The sequence below is a fragment of the Quercus robur genome, chromosome 6, assembly GCF_932294415.1.
Source record: "Quercus robur chromosome 6, dhQueRobu3.1, whole genome shotgun sequence".
NCBI classification, from domain to species: Eukaryota; Viridiplantae; Streptophyta; class Magnoliopsida; order Fagales; family Fagaceae; genus Quercus; species Quercus robur.
In genome coordinates this window covers 44,802,629-44,819,356 of record NC_065539.1, presented here as the reverse complement: position 1 = coordinate 44,819,356, position 16,728 = coordinate 44,802,629, and the positions used below count along the sequence as shown (strand labels likewise).

General features: G+C 35.5%; 3 protein-coding genes across 3 annotated transcripts; 1 reads left to right on the top strand and 2 right to left on the bottom strand.

Annotated features, from left to right (window-relative positions):
- Nucleotides 1-986: 986 nt before the first annotated feature.
- Nucleotides 987-1,609, top strand: LOC126690249 (major pollen allergen Bet v 1-M/N-like). Its single transcript, XM_050385371.1, has 2 exons — nt 987-1,167; nt 1,276-1,609. Exons 1-2 carry the CDS (start codon nt 987-989, stop codon nt 1,575-1,577), a joined length of 483 nt encoding a protein of 160 aa, XP_050241328.1. The 3' UTR covers nt 1,578-1,609.
- A 123-nt stretch (nt 1,610-1,732) lies between these two features.
- Nucleotides 1,733-2,988, bottom strand: LOC126688978 (major allergen Pru ar 1-like). The gene is made up of 2 exons (XM_050383936.1): nt 2,743-2,988; nt 1,733-2,350 (listed from the first exon to the last, which is right to left on the bottom strand). Exons 1-2 carry the CDS (start codon nt 2,924-2,926, stop codon nt 2,052-2,054), a joined length of 483 nt encoding a protein of 160 aa, XP_050239893.1. The 5' UTR covers nt 2,927-2,988; the 3' UTR covers nt 1,733-2,051.
- Nucleotides 2,989-8,174: 5,186 nt separating this feature from the next.
- LOC126688977 (major allergen Pru ar 1-like) lies at nt 8,175-9,048 on the bottom strand. The gene is made up of 2 exons (XM_050383934.1): nt 8,726-9,048; nt 8,175-8,633 (listed from the first exon to the last, which is right to left on the bottom strand). The coding sequence occupies exons 1-2, from the start codon at nt 8,907-8,909 to the stop codon at nt 8,335-8,337; spliced, it is 483 nt and encodes a 160-aa protein (XP_050239891.1). The 5' UTR covers nt 8,910-9,048; the 3' UTR covers nt 8,175-8,334.
- Between the last annotated feature and the right edge of the window lie 7,680 nt (nt 9,049-16,728).

The following is a 16,728-nucleotide window of genomic DNA, read 5'->3' as shown; positions in this document are numbered from 1 at the left end:
AGTTTGTGCTTGAAAAGTGGATGTTAATGCTATTGCAGGAAGTTCCCTCCTCCATCATTTGTTACTCATGGAATTACTTATCCGTCACATGAGTTTTGTGGATTTGAGGTCTATCATATTCATAGGAATGGTAATGAACCAGCCCATTTGTTAGCAAAATATGCTCTAGGTGTTAAGTATTATGTTACTTGGATTGAGGAGAGCCCTTATTTCTTAGAACATGCTCTCTCAAATGATGTAATTTCTTTTTGTTCTATTCAATGAAATTCTACTCTTTCTATCAAAAAAGAAAAAAAAAAGGGTTTTGTACTAACACTTACAAGTTTCATGTACTATTTTCATTTTTAACTTAACCCAAAAAAAAAAATGTCAAATTTTTTTACCACATTGCGCAGGTCTAACGACTAGTTTTGTAATAAATAGAGATGACTTTAGGAACTCTACAGGGGAGTTACTTTGAACTCTAGAAGATTCGATAGCTTTTCCCTCCAATTAGATACGAAATTTTGTTAGTAGTAGTTACTGAGCATTGGTTAGCATAAGCTGTCAGTTATAGATCCATAAATCACGCTTGAACTCCGTGATTAGTCAAGTTATTTTTGGAATATTGTTAGTGAGTGATTAAGAGTTGTATAAATATAAAAGCAGTGTGTATTGGATTTATTATAAATGATATACAAGTTTTACTCAGAATTCTCTAGCTTTCTTCCTTCTGTTCTTTCACTTTCATTCTTCCACTGTTGTTTAGCATGAGAAATACAAAAAAGTTTTCAATGTCCACTGGGATGAAATTGTTTTAGATAATGTCTATATTAACCTGAAATACTTTTAAAGTCTAAACTTCATTATCACTGAACATTGTTTGAGAAAAAAAGCATAAACAACCAGTCTTATAAGACCTCCACAACATGAGGAAATGGAATAGTGGGGTGCACGAACACAAGTTTGTCCCTTGGAATTCTATATAAATAAATCTGATACGTAAGATGTCTGAGACCATTGTTGATGAGTACTCGTCTCCCATTTCTGTTGAAAGGATATGGAGGGCAGGCATTTGTGATTTCAAGAACCTCATGCCTAAGCTTCTTCCCCAGGTTTTATCAAGCATTGAATTTCTTGGAGGAGATGGTGGAGTTGGCACCATTCAACAATATAAATTTAAAAAAGGTTAGTATGCTACATAATGAAAGCCTTATTATGCCAATCATGTAAACTAAGTATTTTGATTATGCTAACTGTGTTTTTTTTTTCTTTTCTTGACATGATCATGTGCAGCTAATGAGCAATTTGGTGATGTTAAGGATCGAATTGAAGTAATAGACCATAAGAACCATATATTTAAGTACTCTGTCATTGAAGGTGGTCTTGTTGGTCTTAAATTGAAGTCTTTTGTGGCTGAGATTACCCTCAATTCTAGTAGAGAAGGAGGCTGCTTGGCCAAGATGAAAATTGAGTACGAATCATTGGAAGACAGCTTACTGTCGGAAGAAGAAATTACACGCATAAAAGATGGGAATTTGGCAATTATGAAGGCCACCGAGGGGTACCTTCTGGCAAATCCGGATGCTTATGCATAAAATTTTACCTATAAACAAAATGTGCTTAAATAGGCTCCAATGACTATGTATTGTATTTTGTACTTAACAGCATAAACATTTTATTGTCTGAAATAGGTTCCTTTGGCAAGAAGATTTGATGCTACTGTTTTATTGCTAGTGTGAAGAAATGGTGATGGCATGATGAATTTTTAATCTCTCACAATAGAATAACTTTCTATCTCAATCAATCAAGTGCCACTCTGTAAAGTATCAATAACATCTTAAGGAGACTCAAAAAAAAAAAAAAAAAAAAAAAATCGTAAGGAGTTACAAACTACACACTCAAAAACTTAAAAGAAGGACCAAGAGCTCTACCTGACTCTCAATGTGTATACACACCCTTTTCACTCTTAATGGGGCATATAATTAAAAACAAGCAAAGAACCAAATATCATGTGTGGAATTGAAATTAATATTTGAGAATTGGGTGTAAATTTATATTTAGGTCCCCATCTAAGCATAGACTTGAGGGTTCTCCAAGAGGTAGGCTTCCACAACTTTGTAGATCCCAATAGCACTGTCCTTGCCTGCCTTAATTTCTTCTTCTTTGATTTCAAAATCACCAATAGTGTTGTATTTGCTTATCATCTTGCAGATGCAACCCCCATCACTAGCTGCCTCAAACTTGACCTCGTAAGCAATAGATTCAAGCTTGTCACCCAAAGCATCCCCCTCAATCATAGTGTACTTGCACACAAAATTGTCCTTATCAAGCTCATCAAGTCGATGTTTCACATATTTAAAGTGGCTAGCTACATGATAAACAAACAAAACAAACATTAAAGTCACTGTATGAAAAACACTGCCACAATTGAAATAAGTTTTGATAGCTAGTTTGATTAGGTACTCTCTGAATATAGCTGATGTGGTACTCAATACCAATAAAAACAAGTCACCTAATAAAATAATGGGAAATAGTCATTGCATACACACTAACACACACAACTTACACACGAGTGATTTTAAACTGAAATTGTGATTTCAGTTTAAAATCACATGTGTAATAGATAGTGCTCTAAAATAACAAAAACTCAAATTAAAGTCAATTTTTTGGATATTAATTAGTTCGTTTTTCTATTAGTTTGAAGTACCATGTCAGCTGTATTGATGATGTACCTAATAATTTTTCAGTTAGATTACTAACCTTCAGTGAAGTTGACTTGTTCAATGCTTCCAGCTCCTCCATCTCCTTGAATAACCTCAACACTTTTTATGAATTTAGGTAAGAGCTTTGGAATCAATTGGTTAGACTCTAGGATCAATGCCTTGTACATTCTTGATGGGGCAATTGGACATGTGAACTCTTGTGTAAAGCTGGTGATCCCCATGGCTTATAGATTTTAGTGAGAAGAGGGGATAAATAAGATGATATATGGTAATGAAAGTCACATAGAGGATAGAGCTATATATAGATTATTAGATGGCGTGGGGTTTGGTAACAAGTCTCATTGAAAAAAATGGGAAGTTAGATATGCAGCCAAAGAAAGTTAAGACTTTCAAACTTAAAAAGGCTTTTCAATCTTTGTGGCTCTTGGACTGCTTATGTTTCAATGTTCAAACATATGGGCGGCGCATACTAGGTTGAATGGCCTTTCGAACTCGCGCATATGGCCCCAGTTTTGAGTTCAGCTATCAAGCAAAGTTATACTGTAGCCAATTTTTTTAATTTTATTTTTAAGGTTAAAATACAATTTATATCCTTTAAATTTTACTTAAAAATTTGGTAAGTTATTGATCTTTTAATTTTTTTACCAACCATTTGGCACAATTAAGAAAGAAATGATGACTTTCTCAAAAAAAAAAAAAAAAAAAAAAAAAAGAAAAGAAAAAAAAGAAAAAAAAAAAGAGAGAGAAATGATGACAAACTATTAAAAATATGCATTCTTTGAATCTACTACCATCTCAACAAAAATTTTGAGTAAAAAGAAATAAAATAAAATATATTGATATAAAAAAAAAAATGCATGAGTGCATACACACATAAGAGTAAGAAATTATTTTAGAATAGAAAGAAAAATAGTGAAGGACCTTAGTTTCTTATTTCTCATTTTGCCTTTAATTTTCTAATGATTAAGAAAAAGAGTTTAATTTTTATTACTAAAGAATTTTAAGCTATACAATAAATGTGCTTAGTCTTGTTTATTTTGCGGAAAATTTACACTTGTCACATAGTCTTTTCTGTATTCTTGAAGTGAAACTATTATTTCAATAGTTAAGCTATGTGCCAAAATTCAATGATTAGATGTTTTATTTTTTTTGAGAAGGAAACTGATTGATTTTATTAATGTAAATCAACTACATTCAATTGTAAAATTAAAACAATATGCGATAGGACATCTTCCATCCATACTTGGAAATCTGGTATGCGTAATGCAGTTTTTGCCAAACTATGAGCTACCCTATTGCCGTTTCTTTTAATGTGAGAATACAACAATCTTACATAATTATTTGCAAACATCTTAACATCCTCTATTAGCAAGCCTGTTGGAGCTAAGCTCTGCTCCTCTGACTTCAGTGCTTGGATCAATCCAAGAGAATCCCCTTCAAGAATGGCACTCCAGAAACCCAGCTCAAACGCAAAAGACAAAGCCTTCATGGCTGCTAGCGCTTCAATCTCATCAGCCTTGTATGCTCGAGGGATTTTTTCTGAGCAAGAAGATGCCAAAACAGCTCCCATATCATCCCTGATTACTACACCAATACCGGACATATTAGCTTCACTACATACAGCTCCATCAAAATTTATTTTTACCAAACCAACTTGCGGATACCTCCATCTTGATCCTCTGCTGCCACTGTTCATTAGCTGTACCTTAGGAACCTGCAGATTTACTTGATATTGTGCTAGTAACTCCTTTGCCTGATCTGCCACTTGATGAAGCAGAATAGCTTGTAAATTCAGTCGAGCTTTGTTTCTCTGGTTCCACACCATCCAAGCTGTGTATGCAAACAGTTCTAATGGCTTTCCTTCTGCAGTCATCCATGACACTAGCTCTTTCACATCAGAAAACCCCACCTCAGACCTGAAACACCATACTTCACGGTCTGCCCAAACCACTTCCAACTCTAGACATGACCATAGTGCATGCTCGGCTTCCTCCACAGCAGATTTGCACCTCTTATAGATTGAGTTAGCTGCAATTTTTCTCTTCATCGGCACTTGTTTAGTTGGGAGAGCATTACGACAAGCTCGCCAAAGGAAGTTTTTAATTTTTGGTGGAACTTTCAATTGCTAGATCTCCTTCCAGACTTGTTTATCATGGATTGGGGGGGCTTGTGGGTTGTCTAGCATCTTCGACTCCTGTTTAAGAAAATTGTAACTGGACTTGCATGTGTAGTGACCTGATGTGGAGTAAGGCCAATACAAGGAATCCTCTTTTGCTATTTGGCTGAGAGGAATTCTCTTAATCAATTCAGCGTCCTCTTCCACAAATAAACCATCAATCAACTCTTCATTCCATTTTCTTGTGATTGGATCAATAAGCGAATCCACTATATGATTTTCAAAGCTCTCTATTGGACAACTTGGTTGCCTTGGAGGGTGTTTCCTTGGTAGCCAGTGTTGCTGCCATATATTAATTTTTTCCCCACTTCCAACCCTCCATATTGCCCCCCTTTGAATGATGTCTCTCCCTCTAAGTATACTTTTCCAAGCATAAGATCCCAGCCTTGAATCAGCAACCTCTATAAGTGAAGAATTTGGGAAGAAATGAGCTTTAAATACCTTATAGAAGAGTGAGGTCTTATTATGCAAGAGCCACCATGCTTGCTTGGCTAAAAGAGTCATTGAACATGACAAGATCTCGGAAGCCCATACCACCAATGGTTTTAGATTTTGTCATTTCCTCCCATTTAACCCAATGTATTTTCCTACGGTCACCTCTTTGTCCCCACCAAAACTTCTTTATAAGGGACTCAATCTCATTGCACAAACTTACCGGCAATTTAAAACATCCCATAGTGTAAGTAAGGATGGCTTGAATCACCGCTTTTAAGAGCACTTCCCTTCCGGCTTGGGAGAGTAACTTTGCTTCTCACCCTTGAAGTTTCCTCCATACCTTCTCCTTAATGTAATTAAAACTCGCTTTTTTTCCTTTACCAACTAAAGAGGGCAGCCCAAGGTACTTCTCATATTGCATGATTTCTGGAACTCCCAAAGTCACCTTTATTCCATACTTGTCTTCTTCTGGTACAGATTTGCTAAAGAACAAAGAGGTTTTACTTCTGTTTACTTTTTATCCTGAGGCTTCCTCATACTTGTTTAGTATGTCCATCACCTTGTCACACTCCTCCATTGTAGCATTGCAAAAGATAAAACTATCATTTGCAAAGAGCAAATGCGTTAGTTTTGGGCCTTTCCTACAAAGGGAGTAGCCATGGATATCACCTTCTTCATGTACGTGGATTAAACATATATTTTTTTTAAAATAATTTTATAGAAAGAGTGGATTAAACAGATTAATCTTACATTAGACACTTAAAGACCGATAACTTTAAACATATAAATTAGTAAGGACTCTCTTTCCTTAGCAATGTGTGAGATTCAATTTTTTATTAAAACACTAACTCCTCACTTAAAAGTTAAAACTTATTAATCACATGAAATTCCCACTTCTTCTCATTTAACTTACCAACTTATCATTTAAATTATTTTTTAATTTCAAAATGCTCCAACATTCTTTTCCTTCCGTTTCCTTCATTTTTTTTCGTACTTTTCGTTTTCTTTCATATGTTTGTTTATATATATATATATATATATATAAATATTGGCCAATCTTTGAGAGACATGTGGTGCCAAATTGGCATATTTATAACTTGTGCAAACTATGTGGCAACCAAGCATTGGCTAGGATGACACTTGCAAGGAGATTGGGTGGAACTTAGAACTTGACTGGGTAGCTAAGATAAAATTAAGGATGGAATAATAAAGGTATCGAGCTAGGCAGGGGCAACTACCCCCGGGTCCACCAAAAATTTCAATTATGACTTTTATATGTTAATTGTTAAGCACTCTACCCACTCCGGTAGAAAAAATAAAACAAAAAACTCCACACTTGACTTGAGAACAATGAAACCAAATACAAAAAAGAAGGAAAAAGTTTGTTCCATATATTGCAAAGTCTATATTATGTCAATCATGTTATTCATGTCCCATGTTTTTTTGCCTTATCTCAAATTTACCCTTATCATCACTCAGCTTACAACACTTTTTGTAGCTAATCACATTTTTTATTTTTTAAACTTTCTCACTGCACTTCAACTTCAAGGCTTAAATTAGTGGGTCCTATAATTTACCTAAAATAATAATAATAATAATAATAATAATAATAATAATAATAATAATTACCCAAACCACTTATGTCCTTATACAGTAGAAAGAAAGAAAAAAACTTTCTTTTTTCAAAAGCAATCAAGGTGGTGAGACATGAATACAAAATATAGTACTATACTCTTAACACTTGTTCATTGATTTATTTAAAGGAACTATATTAGATATTTAAATTTTATGTATTTAGGTTAGTCTCTTACTTTTATTGTTATTAACAATGAATTGATTATTTTCATTCATTTATTTTAATGATATGAAATAAAGAATTGATTACTTTGATTGTTATTTATTTTAATTAACAATTCTTTGTTTATTTTGTTATTAATATTGATTAATATTTTTTAAGTTAATTTTTAACTTTCAATCTTGCTTTTAAATTTTGCCTCCTAGACTAAAATCCTGACTCTGCCACTGGAGCTAGGTGTCATAACTCATAAGGGGTCAAAGAGTAAGCAACATATGGCTTGCGATAACTGCCAATAACCAAACAACTACAATCATGCCTAAGTTTAATACTTTAAGAGAAATATAAGGGTAAACGAGCAAAATATAGGAGTCCAAGGTGTTGGACACCTATATTTTAAGAGAGAATTTTGATATTTTGCTTATCTTTGATATTTTCTTCAAGTATTAAATTTAGCCATGATTGTAGTTGTTTGGTTACATCAATGGAAGTAAGTTTCCTTATGATGTTATTTTTCCAGCACTTCAGCATTATAGTTTATGGCATTCTTCCTCTGTCGTTTTGTTTTTATGTCGAAACAAAGTACAATATATTAATTTAGACATGATTCCCCTGATTTAAATTTTGCAATAAATCACAATTAACTTAAATCATTTTAACTTTATTACGCCTCATCCAAAGTCATGTATGTTGAAATCTTCAACTACGAGTCAAATAGCTTACTTGAAGTTGAAGTCACCTCGAGCCAAGGGGGAGACTTAGTTTTAAAACTACCTTGAAGCAAGGATTTCGCATTGATCAAACTGGTAAAACTTGTAACACAAATCATTTTGCACATGCGTCAGTATACACAGGTTAATTTGAACTGAAATCGTGAGTTGAAAACATGATTTCAAACTAATTAACACTGCCTTGAACTGAAAAAATAAAATAAAATCAAGGGATGAACTGAAAAATACTGTTTAGGATGCTGCTGATTATTTGGGTTTTAGTGTCATGAATTTAGATGTTTCAATCTTTCTGAACCACAAAAAATTACAATCCAAAGACAAGGCTAACCCGCTTCTGGTAAACCTCAATTCACATGTTAACAAATTGCAAAATCTCATTGAACAGGAAGAAATTTTTATAAAGAAACATAGAAATACAGTGTGTTAAGACTTCCCAAACAAAACACAATCATGAAAATCATCACATAATAACCTTTTCAAGTGTCCCTAGCATTACTCATAGGCATGAGGGTGTGCCAAGAGGTAGGCCTCCACAACTTCATACATCCCTATGGCCCTGTCCTTTCCATGCTCGATGTCCTGTTCTTTGATCTCTACACCTTCCTTTACTTTGTACTCACTGGTCATCTTACACATACATCCTCCTCTGCCATATCCCTCAAACTTAACCTCGTAAGTAATATATTCAAGCTTGTCCATTAAAGCATCACCTTCAATCAAAGTGTGCTTGCACATGAACTTCTCTTTATCTAGTGCATCAATCCTGTGCTTCACATATTTGAAAGGACTTTCTGCATATACAGTGAAACAAACAAAAGCATTTTAATTTCTTATGTAAAACTTTCAACTAAGTAATACAAACATAAGAGTTTTGTATCCTAACCTTCAGTGAAATTAATCTGTTTGATGCTTCCAACTTCTCCGCTGCCTTGAATGAATTCGATACTCTTTATTGATGAAAACATGAGCTTGGGGCAAATGTTATGAGAGTCAAGGATCAAGGCCTTGAACATCCTGTCTGGAGTTACCTGAGTTGCAAATGACTGAGAAATTTTGGTGACACTCATGATTGCTAAGACTATGAATCAAGAGAAAACAAGTTATGAAAAGGAGGAGATGAATCAATTGGCTCAATGGAGGAGGATTGTTTTAAGAGGGAGGAAGACCTTAGTTTTGTAGCTATGTAGAAACTTAGGTAAAGGTCGCTTTGGCTTGAATTTTTATATTAGTCCACGACTCCACGTTCAAAGTCCATGTGCTAGTTAATTATGACATATGCATTAATAATATGGGTCTAGAAGTCGAATTTTTCAACACGGGATGGAATCATGATAGTTCTTTTCAGGAAAATCTCCAAGGCTTCTAGTAGTGGGCCTAGTGGCATTAAAAGTTCACGCGTTCAGATTGAATCACAGGAAAATATTAAAATGCATAAACATCAAGGAAGTTCCACAAAATGAGAAATTTGATTTAAATAAACAATAAGTTTAATCACACAAAATATATATATTCACAGTTGTTATTGATGATGCAAGAAATCAGTGGGTTGATTGTTCAAAACAAGATGCGATGGAAGACATGAATAGATGTAAGAAATATAACCAATGTAGTGCCAACAAAGGACCCTCCAATAGTTAAGTTAGAGTTTTTTTAAAGATCTCCCAAAAACTGTTAGTGATTAAGATTTTGAATTTTTCACGTGCCTCAATTTTGGTGAGGACTGGCTTTTATATAGGGGATCTTGAGTGGATTTCCTTGTTTTATGCCACTATCATCATGGGAGATAAGTTGGTTTAGTAAAGATAATGGGAATGGATTTCGGAAAAACTGCTTCCACGTTTGGAAGTAGTGGGCTTATGTGATAAATTCCATTTCAGTCAAGTTTGGCTAAATTTCTCTAATTGAATTCCTTTCTCATGGATGAGCATGATGTCTAGATGACATATATATTGTGGACGGTGCTATGTAAGGTTAGATGACCATATAGACGGTCTGTCCATTTTATTCCATATCAGTTATCATGATATATTGCTATTTTTTTTTTTTTTGAGATTTATGATATATTGCTATTGATATATAATAAAAATCCCATAAAAAAAAAGATATATAATAAAAATGAAATTAGTAATAGTGGTAGCTCAAGGCTCCAATAAAAAAGCCCCCATCTTGTAAATTAGTAATCGATTTCCAAAAAAAAAAAAAAAAAACCCAATAAGAAGGCCCTAATCCCGATATTTGTATTTGACAGAAAAATATATATTTTTTTATATTAAAAAAAATATTTTAGATCTATTAAATTAGTCATATTATTAATTGAAAAGAAGATGTTAACAATATTTAAGTACAAAAACTTATTTAATAATTTTGTATCTAAGGAAGCAGGAATCAGTTAAATACAGTATTCAGATGTAAAATTAATAATTAAATATGAAAGACTCCATTTAAAATTATCACCTTAGACTTTAAGTTGTATTGAGCCAGCACTAAGTAGTAATGGATCAAATGTAAAAATAATATTAATCTAATCACAACTTGGTATCTTACCATTATAAAATAAGATTAGGAATGGATCAATGTATTGCTCTTTAAATAAGATTAGGAATTACAACTGATCATGATTACTTTGGGTAAATGATACCCTAAATAAGTCGCCAATGTCTCTTCTAAAAAGTGGAGTGCTTGGACCGTAAGTGCCAGCAAATTCATGAATCTCTTCTTTATTTTTTTATTTTTTATTATTAATTTTTTTATGGGAATCCATCCAATCCATGAATCTCATAGTTCTTAATCTAAGCTGTGGGTCAATTTTCACTTCATGATTACTTCAACTTGGGTCCCAGTAGAACATGAAGTATTGGTTAATGACGTGCACACCACTCACGTAGTCAGATGCCCGTATGAGTAGTGTTACATTTATAACATTTTTATAATAAATTCTAGATAGTAAGTTGTAATTGGTTTTAATTTGAATCCACAGTTGATATTACATTTTTACCCATCAATAACACTAACATGTCTCTTTCTAGTAACAAAATATAGATGAAAATCGTCCTTGGATTTCCATTTATCAAGTTATCAAGTGATAAAGGTTAAATTCTCAATTCTTCAACAAAATAAGCAAAATAAAAAGAAACAACTTGGACGATTATGAAAGTTATGATATGTGCTTCATAAAGATACTTTTTATAATTAAGTCAATAAACTAACTAGAGCATTCACATCAAGAATGCTATAATGCTAAAAATGCTATTAATAACAACCAACACACAAAAAAAACACTACATCAAACATGTCAAATGCTATACATTTTGACACTCAGCTACAATGAGTTGCCATCTCTAACAGCTCACTGTAAGAGCATTCGCATCCGGAAATTCTATCACATCTTATTTTACCATCCCAAAAAGTCACTTTATCAATTATACAATATAATTTTACAATACTCCCAGCATCCTAACTTTTATTTTAACTTTTATTTTACAATACAACACATTAAAATAATATTTCTACATAATAAAATAATATATCCCAAAACCCAAATAAAAACAAAAACCCAAATCACCTCTACAACCACCTACTACCACCACCACCACGAAGAACATACCCAAATCGAAACCCATGGCCACGCCAGCACCCCACGGCAAAAATCCAAACAAATGAAACCCACATCTACCACCATGAAACCCACCTTTGCCACCACAACTAGAGACACCACCACGGCAACAACACACCCACCACCACCATGCAAAGAAACCCACAAATAATCAAAGAAAAATCCATTCAGAACCCTCATCAAAACCTATCGGAAGCTGATCTCCACGCCTCCACTGGTGTTGTCTCCATAAACACGGCCTTATGCAAGATCAATACCCAGCCACAACCATGGCCCCATGTCGCCACTGCACCACCATGACCCAAAACCCACTCCCACAAATCAAAACCCCGCACCCACACCATCAGACCCCATTACAAATCACCCCACAACCTAGATCAACCTAGACCAAGCTAACCCAGATTAACCCACCATTATAGACCACCCCAAAACCACCGACCCAAACCCACGCCGCCATTGACCACCGTCCCAGACCCACGGCGTTGCCATTGAACACTGACCTAAATCCACACTGTTGCCGCTGATCCCACTCCAAAATCAAACACTTGATCTTCTTGTACCCCCCGAACTCAAACCCAATCTCCTTGAACCAAAGGTATGATCTCACCATGCCGTGACTTTACAGAAAAAAACACCACCACTGTGACCTTGCCATGCCGAGATCCACCACAAACAGGCCATCACTGCACATCGAGAGAAACAGGGAGTGGGAGACAGAGAGATAGATTGGGAGTGAGGGAGAGAGGACTAAAAAACACAGAAAATAAAGAGAGAGAAAAAGACAGATGAAATAAAAAACTAATATTTTGTTTTAGAATTGTGCTACAGTGTAATTCTACCTCTAGAATTGCACTGTAGCACTATTGCAAAAAAATTTGCAATAGTTGATTTTTAGAAATTCGGATGAAGTTTGGTTTTTGTGTGAAAATGGTAAAACTTTCTTACATATGCCATTTAGCATGTCCAGTGCGAATGCTCTAACTGTGTGTTTAAAATTGTTTTTTTTTTTAATCCCACATGCGTGCTCTTTCTCATCAAACACTGCCTCTCCATTTTCTTTTATGGTTCTCCCTTGTCAACCCACGCCGTCATAAAACCAAACTCATCCCTTCTCCCTATGATTGAACCCACCCAAAAACCCAACACCATCTCTTCTCCCTCTGAGGTCATGAGGCAAGGTAGTTTTTGGTCTGATTTGATGGGTTTCGTGGGTCTAATTTGGTGGGTCTTGGTGGCTAGTGGGCTTGTCTCAGTGGTGCCAGTTCTTTCTCATCTCGGTGGTGGTGTTTCTCAATGGCAATTTCCTGGGTTCATTGATGGGTCTCGGTGGTGTCTCGGCTGCGACTTTGTCTCATTGGGTTGTTGGGTAACGATGGTGGGTTTAGTGGTTGGTGTGCCATGGGTTGAGGCTGAGAGAGGATGAATGGGAGAAAACGATGGTTATGTTGGTGGGTAGTTGTGCCATGGGTTGAGGTTGGTTGTTATTAAAATTGAAGAAGGTTAACATGGTGGAACAAGTAGAGTCAAGAAGAAAGAAGGGAAGACTAAAGGGGAGTCCACGTGTTAGAGAAACAAGAAGAAGAAAATAGAAGTGACAGATGTCAAATTGTAATTGGATGTATTGATAATTAGTTAGTTAGTTATTTTTGGAGGGAAAATTTGTTAGCCTCTGTTAGCCCCTGTTTTCGTGTATATAAAGCATATGTGATAATTATTTTGTAATCACTTTCATTTTCATCAATCAAAGAGTAAATTCAGTTTTTCAATCTCTCTCTTTTACTCTGTTTCTAATATGGTATTAGAGCAAGTTTTCCGAGTCTTTTTCATTTTCTTAGTTCCCAAACAGAATTTAGTGCTTGTTTTGCTTTTCTTTTCTCATCTATGGCTTTCGATTCCACAACCAACACTCAATCTCAAACTACGCATTTAGTACCTACTTGAAGTGCAACGATAGTAGATGAATATGCAAATAATCCTTTCTTTCTTCCTGCGAATGAAAATCCAGGTCTCATGCTCACATTGCAACCACTCACTGGTCCAAAAAATTACATGAGTTGGGTGTGATTTGTGTTCTTGGCTCTAAGTTCCAGAAACAAGTTTGGTTTTGTGGATGGATTGATTGCTGAGCCTGATTCATCTTCTTCATTATATAATTCTTAGAGTAGATGGAATACCACAGTGCTTTCTTGGTTAACGAATTCACTTATTCTGGATTTGAAGGCTATGTACAACAACAATGCCAAATATTTGTGGATTGATCTCAAAGATAGGTCTCAGGGTAGCACTCCAAGGTTGTTTGAGCTTCGGAAGGAAATTGCACATCTTGCATAAGGATCACTTTCAGTAAGTTCTTAGGCTGTGTTTGGTTCGCGTAAAACCATTTCCGGAAAGGAAAATGTTTTCATGTGTTTGGCTGTCACAAAATTCATTTTACGGAAAATTAATTTTGGTGTTTGGTTCATTTAAACGTTTTACCAGAAAATGCATCAAATCCAGCAAAACGCTTGTCCGACGAGAGGCGCGATCGACGATCGTGATCGCGCTGCTCGTCGATCGACGAGAGACGAGCGCGCTCGTTGATCGCGATCGTCGATCGCGCCGCTCGATCGACGATCGCGATCGTGCACCGCGCCGCTTGTCGGCGCGGTGCGATTGTAGGACGAGCGGCGCAATCGTCGATCGCGCCGCTCGTCGGCGCAGCGAGGCGCGATCGTCCCTCTCTCTCTCTGATCTGGGCTCTCTCTTCTCTCTCTCTCTCTCTCTCTTTCCGGAAGTAATTTGAAGTGAAAATGAGGGGAGTAAATGATTTCCGAGTCAAAGGTGAAATTAGTGGTCAACCGGAAATCATTTTCCATAAAATAGTGTTTTCCGTGACAGCCAAACACATGGATTTTCCGGAAAACGATTTCTGAAATTGGTTTTCACCCAATTCAAACGCAGCCTTACTTTACGAAATTCAAGACCTTGTGGGATGAGTATGCTAATTACTAGCCTTTTACAATCTGTACATGTGCTTGTACTTGTGGTTCTAAGTCTTCTCAACTTGATGCTTATCATAAGGAGCATGTTTTTAAGTTTTTGATGGGACTGAATGATGGTTATGGCCATGTTATAAGTCAAATTTTACTAATTGAACCTTTGCCCTCTCTTAGCAAATTGTGTTCTCTGATCTTGCAAGAAGAGAAGAGGAGAAACATTGGTCAAAGTTTCAACATGATTCAATCAAGTGATGTTGCTGCTATGTATGTGAATAATAGTAGAGTTTTTCTTGGTCATCAAAGACAAAAGAATGGAGGTAAAGGGGGTAATGGCAAGAAAGATATGCCTATATGCACTTATTTTGGCTTCACTGGACACATAGCTGATAAATGCTATAAGCTCCATGGTTATGCTCCTGGTTACAAGCCAAAAGGAGGTAACAAGGCCATGACAAATCAGGTTGCTTTAATGCAAACCACAGGAAGCTGTGGATTTGATCCAAATGTGCATTCTAGTTTACTGTTTGGTGGTATGCATTCTGGTTTTTTGCTTGGAGGAGCTTTGCAAGGTGATGGTGTTCAATCAGATTTGGCTTCATAGAACCATGTTGGTCACTCTGGTAGAGGTTCTTTTGTGCAAGCTAGTCCACAGTTATCATTGTCACAGGCTCAATGTGAGCAATTTCTGAATTTTCTGAAGTGCCATCTGGTTGCCGGATCAAGCAATGATGCTTAGACTGGTCACCAAGCTACTTCTGTTATGACTTCTTACCCTTCCATTCCACATACTTTACCTTCCACATCATCCTCTCCTTCTACTTCATCAAAATTTTCAGCTAATTCCTTCAGGATTCCACCTAATCTTTCCCATTCTATCTTTGCTGCTCAAGTAGTTGATAGGCAAGCGTATAAATCCAATACTTGGATCATTGATACAGGAGCAACAAACCACATGGTTCATTCTGTTGCTCAATTGACTTCAATTATGTCAATAGTCCATACTTATGTCTATTTTCCTAATGGGGAACAAGCCTTAGTCACACACATAGGCATAGTGCATATTTCTTCCACTTTAATTTTAACTGATGTCTTGTGTGTACCCTTTTTTACATTCAACTTGATTTTTGTTAGCAAACTCACAAAATCACTCTGCTGTTGCCTCATTTTTCTTGGTGATTGTTGTTTTATTCAAGACCTTGCTCAATGGAGCACGATTGGTTTAGGTAAAGCACACAATGGCCTATTTCTACTGCAAGATTCAGGTTGTAGATCTTCTGCATTTGTACTTGCTGTTGCTGTTACTTCTGGTTCTTAATCAGATTTATGGCGTAGTAGATTAGGACACCCTTCTCATTCTAAACTTCAATTGTTGAAGCAACTTGTACATGATGTTAATATCAATAAAATTGCTTCTTGTTGTGATATTTGGCATTTTTCAAAACAGAAGAAACTTCCGTTTATAGCTAGCACTCATGTTTCAACTCATCCTTTTGATTTACTTCATTGTGATCTTTGGGGTCCATTTGCTACAAACACTGTTGACGGTTTTAGATTTTTCTTAACAATTGTGGATGATTTTACTAGATGCACTTGGGTATATTTGCTCAAACATAAGTCTAAAACACAAGTGTATCTTCCACAATTTGCTTCTATGGTGTCTACTCAGTTTAATTGCAAAGTCAAAACTATAAGAAGTTATAATGGAACTGAATTCTATCTTAAGGATTTCTTTCAATCAAATGACATTTTGCATCAGTTGATTTGTGTTGATACCCCTCAACAAAATGTTGTTGTTGAGAGAAAACACCAACACATTCTCAATGTTGCAAGAGCTTTAAGGTTCCAATCACAACTTCCTTTATGTTTTTGGGGAGATTGTATTCTAACTGTTGTTTACCTTATTAATAGACTTCCTTCCAAGTCTTTAGGTAACAAAAGTCCATATGAGCTTCTTTTTAAATGAACACCATCTTATAATCATCTCAAATGTTTTGGTTGCTTTTGTTTCATTTCAACTTTACCTCATAATAGAGACAAATTTGCACCTAGAGCTAGGAAGTGTGTATTTTTAGGCTATTCCCAAGGCATTAAGGGCAATAAGGTACTTGATCTCACTTCCAATTATGTTCACATATCTAGAAACATTATTTTCTATGAGAATATTTTCCCTTATGCTCTTTCCTCACAACCTTCCCTTTCTTATTTAGATGATTTCATTTTTCCTCATTGTATTTTAGAATCATCTCAATCTGTTGATACTATTCATCTTTCTTCCTCTATTTCAATTGACATTCC

What these genes read in the sequence shown, in the direction of transcription:
- LOC126688978 (XM_050383936.1), bottom strand. Translation starts at nt 2,926, where the DNA reads ATGGGGATCACCAGCTTTACACAAGAGTTCACATGTCCAATTGCCCCA. An exon ending in ACAAGTCAACTTCACTGAAG is followed by an intron (nt 2,351 to 2,742) that starts GTTAGTAATCTA and finishes TTTATCATGTAG; the next exon opens with CTAGCCACTTTAAATATGTG.
- LOC126688977 (XM_050383934.1), bottom strand. Translation starts at nt 8,909, where the DNA reads ATGAGTGTCACCAAAATTTCTCAGTCATTTGCAACTCAGGTAACTCCA. An exon ending in ACAGATTAATTTCACTGAAG is followed by an intron (nt 8,634 to 8,725) that starts GTTAGGATACAA and finishes CTGTATATGCAG; the next exon opens with AAAGTCCTTTCAAATATGTG.
- LOC126690249 (XM_050385371.1), top strand. Translation starts at nt 987, where the DNA reads ATGTCTGAGACCATTGTTGATGAGTACTCGTCTCCCATTTCTGTTGAA. An exon ending in ACAATATAAATTTAAAAAAG is followed by an intron (nt 1,168 to 1,275) that starts GTTAGTATGCTA and finishes GATCATGTGCAG; the next exon opens with CTAATGAGCAATTTGGTGAT.